The 5,739-nt window shown below is 37.4% G+C and overlaps 1 protein-coding gene across 2 annotated transcripts in view; it reads right to left on the reverse strand.

Moving 5' to 3' along the window:
- Positions 1 to 536: 536 nt before the first annotated feature.
- The window catches only part of GOLGA7 (golgin A7), a 17,839-nt gene continuing 12,636 nt past the window's right edge, over positions 537 to 5,739 (reverse strand). Inside the window, exons 4-5 of one of the 2 annotated variants that reach the window (XM_006765550.1) lie at positions 5,248 to 5,310; positions 537 to 1,918 (exon numbers count right to left, since the gene is read on the reverse strand). In XM_006765550.1, coding sequence (XP_006765613.1) covers positions 5,263 to 5,310 — 48 coding nt within the window. In that variant the 3' untranslated portion in view covers positions 537 to 1,918; positions 5,248 to 5,262. Of the gene's footprint in view, positions 1,919 to 5,247; positions 5,316 to 5,739 lie in introns of both variants that reach the window. The other variant, XM_006765551.2, reaches the window with a different exon arrangement.

Consider the following 5,739-nt stretch of genomic DNA (forward strand, 5'->3'; position numbering starts at 1 on the left):
CTATAACTAGCTTACGCTAGGAGCCAGGGCCAAGTGGAATATGGAAGGAACTTAATTTGCATCTAATGCTCTCTTATTTGACTACTGGTTACAGATGAGTATTATTTACTATTAATTTGAGTAGGAAAAGAGAAGCTGAAAAATCTTACAAAGAAAAACATCTCACAAAAGAAAAATTGGATTATTGATAAAACCCTATTTTTTAAATTGTTAATCTCTACAAATGCAAATGGTCAGATTATTCAAAAAAGTAACAATAACTCTGATACTTTTTTCCTAATGAAACATTCCAATGTCTTATTTTTCAGTTGAATGCATTTTTTACTGTTAGGTACTATTTCTTGGTTTTTATCTATTTAGCTAACACATCTGCTCTTATGAGATAAAGCATGTCAAAAACTGAGAAGTGTGACAAACTATATAAATGTTAAGATGTCTTTTTAAAAACACGAAGCTATACTGTACTATCTGCCAAATTTAATGCCACATCATTTATCACATTACCAAATCACACCAAGCATGACACAGAGACAATGTGTTTAAGAAAAGTTTTACTAATGTGTTAATATTTCAGCAAAGTTATTGCATTGCAACAGGTTTAAAAGGCAGACAAACATTAATATAGCCTATAAAGTAACAAAGGTGTTTTATATAATTAAAATATAACACAGACCTATGGAATTTATTGGGAAACTAACAGACCCATAAAAGAAATTAAATCTGAAAGAGTAAATCCAGTATTAGCACCTACAATATCTCTGAAACTAATTGTTACTATGTCATTCTCTCCTAATATATTTAACTCTCTCCCAAATATGGTGCTCTCAAACCTCAAAGGTGAATGAAAGCCATAAGAAGCCCAATACTAAAAACATACAGCCAAAAGAACTAGAAATATTGACTCAGACTTGAGAGTTTTAGTTGGAAATCACTTAACTTACTGTATCATAAGATTTCTGTGCAATGAATACTGTATATAAGGAAAGTCTATGAATCATTAGATTTGCCAGTAGGGATAGTTAAAAATCAGTAATATACAGTATTATTCCTATCAAATTTTTTTTCTCATAAGTTATATTTATAACAAAACTATAATTAAAATATTTATTACACTTGCTTATTACACTTCCAGGAGCATTTATGTGTTTGATGGTTTAGCATCCACTGTATTGTGCTTACTTATTTATATAAGGAACAAGCAACACATACCACATCTTCCCAACATTCAAGGTAATGTAATGATAACAAAATTCTCCAAAGAAAAATACTGGAAACTGTATTAAATACTGCTTTATTAGAAATAATTGCTATAATAAAACAAAGAACACATTATTTTTCCAATGAACTTCAGTTTGAGAAACTTAACAACGGAAATAGATCTTTAAGATTTGAGTCATGGCAAAACTGATAGTTCTTTGAAATCTGGGAGATGCATTAGCAACACCACAGACACAGCCTACCCTATACTAAAATCCTGAAGAAAAGCATTTTATTAATTTGGGGGAATGAGACTGAACACTGGCTAAGACATGACTTTGAGGTCTATAGCCACCTGGGAAGCTGGCCCAAGGGATGAAGAGAACCATTGGTACTGGTGGCAGATAAGAAATAAACTTAGCGTTGGGCTGACCACCTGCATATTTCATTAATGGCTCTGAATAAAAAAAGTGAAATGCTTCATTGTGTTTTCTCAGAAACTAATGAAAAGATTACAGAGTCCTACAGAATTTGGAGACAAAAAGTGGATGCTGAGCGACTAGCGGTCACTCCAGGTGTGGAATTTTAGAAAGTTAGTCCTTGGAGTAAATGGCACCGTGGCTCTGGCAGCAGATATAAAGGAATGACGCTCTGTAGAGGAGGTAGGGGACGCTCTGCGATCAGCCAGTGGAGAGATGAGGTTCCCAGCTGGAGCTGGGATCTATAATCAGAGGGAAAAAGTAAAGGTTTTAGAAAAGAATGCTAAAAATAACCTCTAAAACATCTCTCTACACCAACTGATATGAATCCCTAATATGTGGGCTATCTAATACTTGAATCTGTACTATGTGCTTAAGTGAGTTCAGAGCTCAACAGTATAGAAAGCTAAGCCCTGATTATTTTGAACTCTGACCAATCACGTCACGAGAGTAGAATAACACAGGGTTAAGTGGCAAATCTGGGGCCAGGCTGCCTCGATCACTACCTACTAGTTTTTAACCTTGGACAACTAATTTAAGCTCTTTGTGCCCGAGTTTCCTCATCTGAAAAATTGGGATAACAGTATCTGGGTTGTGATGATTAAAATTAAGCATTTACAAATAGTGCAGGCGCATAGTAAGTGCCAACAAATATTAGCTATTTTTATTATGAATTTACTGTGATAGAATGATTTGTCCTATTTTTAAAATAAAGACAATCTTAATCCAAAGAGAGAAAACACCATTAATATATTTAACTAGAGTCCCGGTGCATGAAATTCATGCATTGGGGGGTGAGGTGGGGGAGAGGTGAGGGTCCCTCAGCCCGACCTGCACCCTCTCGCAGTCCCGGACATCCCTCTCCCAGTCCAGTACTCCTCAGGGGATGTAGCAGTGCGCCAAGTGGCAGGTGGCCAGGGGGGAGCCCGAATCAGGGCTGAGAGCCACTTGTGCTCATCCCGGCCTGCTGTGCCTGCTGTTGCGGAGTCAGGAGAGGCTGCTGCTGTGGCAGCTGCACTCACCAACCATGAGCCTGGCTTTTGGCTGAGCGTCACTCCCCATGTGGGAACGCACTGACCACCAGGGAACAGCTCCTGCATCGAGCGTTTGCCACCTGGTGGACAGTGCGCATCATAGCGACCAGTCGTTCTGGTCATTCCACAGCAATAGTTGCTTAGGCTTTTATTATATAGACTAGAGGCCCGATGCATGAAATTCATGCATGGCTGGGGTCCCTACGCCTGGCCGGCAATTGAGCTGATTTGCAGGGTGACCAGCAGGGTGATGAGGGCCCCCCTACCTGCCAATCGCCTCCCTCTGTGGGGCGATTGCCAACCCTCCCCCATCCCCCCCAGCTGGCACCCGCCTTAGTTGGCCTGGGGCCTGTGGGCTGGGGGCAGCTCCTGCGTTAAGCATCTGCCCCTTGGTGGTCAGTGCATGTTATAACGACCGGTCTTTCCACCGTTCAGTCAATTTGCGTATTAGGCTTTTATTATATAGGATAATAAAGATATTTTAAAAATTCAACTTAAAAATAACAAAATATTTTGGTTAAAGATCTATTTGTGTACTTCTTGTCAAGTCATTAATTCTCATATAATGCTTCAACCTGCAGGCACCTTGTAGACTTAAGAAAAATAGCAGAATTGAATTAATTATTCTTATAGTTTTTCCCCTCCTCCAAAGCTTTAGCCTACACTGGTTCCTGTGCTTGAGGAACACATAGCTCTAAAAACTAAATTGTGCTGAACAAAAATATTTGCATTCATGAAACTATCCAGAAGTTCCTAATGTAAATCTTACCCATTGCAAAATTTTACAGTTGTTTGAATATTGATAGATTAGTCTCTGGTGTGTAATTGCTCAAAACCCCACACCACTTCAGAAAAACATTATATTTAGCAATAATAGCTGCAAAATGAGTCATGACAAATGCATTGTGCCAAGTCAACGCAGCTGCAATTGATAAACTTATTTCAATGGCATGTAACAAAAACCACACATAAGGTTCCTGACTGCTCGTTTGAGAAGTATCAGTTTGGAAATTGTTCATGAGGAAGAGTAAGAACAAACACCACTAAGCGTTCCAAAGCAAAGCCATTTTAAAGAAATATAAGGTATGACAGATAATAACATCATTTAGGCCTTTGACTTTCAAGAATTCAGGTGACACATTCCCTAGTGCTAAAGGAAGGCAGTTTTGGAATGTTGGTTGGTGTGTAGGATTCTGTAAGTGGTATAAGAGCAGACAAAATGTATTTTTAAAAAGTGCTGAAAAAGAAAAGGGGATACACACTTGGAATAATCTAATCAACTTTTCTTTCTCCATATTCTTGCTACTGCAAGTACGAAGTATGGTATTAAAAAAACAGGTTTATGGCCAATCAGTGCGACTTTGAGAACATCATTTAATCTATTTGTACCTTGGTTTGTGCATCTGTATAATAGGGAAATTTGGCAGAATTCTTGTGAGAATTAGAAATACCATTTGTTTAATATCTGGCACATATGAGGTACCTCAGGATGGTAGCTATTATTATTGTTGTCCTGGGAAGGAGTATGTTTGCTTTGGTAGATTCTATTTCTATGCTGCCTGTTAGTGATAGATGCCGGTAAACAACGTTAATTAGGAAAACGCAGCAACAGAACACTATCTGTAGAAAGAATAAAACCTGAAATTGGCACAAACAGTGTAGTACAATTTTCTGTCACTTAGAAGACTGTGCTAATATACTATGGCTTCTACATGATTTTGCCCATAGATTTCTATTAATACCACCTAATCTGTTTCTCACTTATTCAAGGACATTTTATGGATATGTAAGAACATAAACATTTGAAACAAAAGAATTAAATTTATGGTTCTACCCACTGGTAGATAAAATACTCATCTGTGGGGCTATGAAATACTCATACTCTCCCCACTCCACTCTGAAATGTTTCTTTGGTTTTTAAAAGCCATTCATCATACAGGCAGGGGAACCTCTGACCTGATTCTTATATGCAAAACCTAACTACTTAAATGCCTAGAATAGTTTAAAATGTTAAAATGAAACATGATTACCTTCCACCCCCAAAATCCCCAAAACCAAAGAAACAAAAAAACTAGTCTGAGCCCTGACTGGTTTGGCTCAGTGGATAGAGCATCGGCCTGCGGACTGAAGGGTCCCAGGTTCGATTCCAGTCAAGGGCATGTGCCTTAGTTGCGGGCACATCCCCAGTAGGGTTTGTGCAGGAGGCAGCTGATTGATGTTTCCCTCTCATCGATGTTTCTAACTCTCTATCCCTCTCCCTACCTCTCTGTAAAAAAAAAATCAATAAAGTATATTTTTTTAAAAAAAGGGAAAAAACTATTCTGAAAACAATACTGGGGGCAAGGAGGGGGGCGGGGTGGAGATCAGTGTTAAATTCTGTATCACCAAACAGACTTTGGGTTAAGTTCACATCTTAAATATGAAGTAATACAGAAAACATGCCACCATATAACAATTTTTTACCATGCAGGGAAGAAAATTAATACATCCTACAAAATTACAAAAACCACATATAAATTATATAATTTCGTATTTACCTTTAATTCCATGGTTTATCTTCCACTGCTCATCCCTCTGTCTTCATAAATGGTAATTTCGATCTAAACAGCATGGCTGTTAAGAAAACACACTATAGAATATAACATATAAAAGGGGGCTATAGCAAGATGATATGTATGGTCTGTACAGACTTTAATTTGCTTTGCTTACTTTTAAATTATGAAAATTTTCTTCTATTTAAATTAAATATGATGCTTTCTCCACCTCGTTGAAAAATTTAAGAAATATAATTGCTTGTAGTATTCTACATACAGTTCCTCCCCAAACACTGATTATTTATTGAGAGAAAAAAAAACAGAAAAAGAATGCTTTATTGTAGAATAGGGTTTTTTTTTAACTGAGAATCCACAGAGGTAATGAATTCAGGGGTTCAAAATACCCTGAAATTATATGAAAACTTTTTCTTGGGTGAGGGTTCATGACCTCTAAAAATTTAAGAATCACTGCTGTAGACTATAATAAAACTACTG

Source organism: Myotis davidii, unplaced genomic scaffold (genome assembly GCF_000327345.1).
Source record: "Myotis davidii unplaced genomic scaffold, ASM32734v1 scaffold93, whole genome shotgun sequence".
NCBI lineage: Eukaryota > Metazoa > Chordata > Mammalia > Chiroptera > Vespertilionidae > Myotis > Myotis davidii.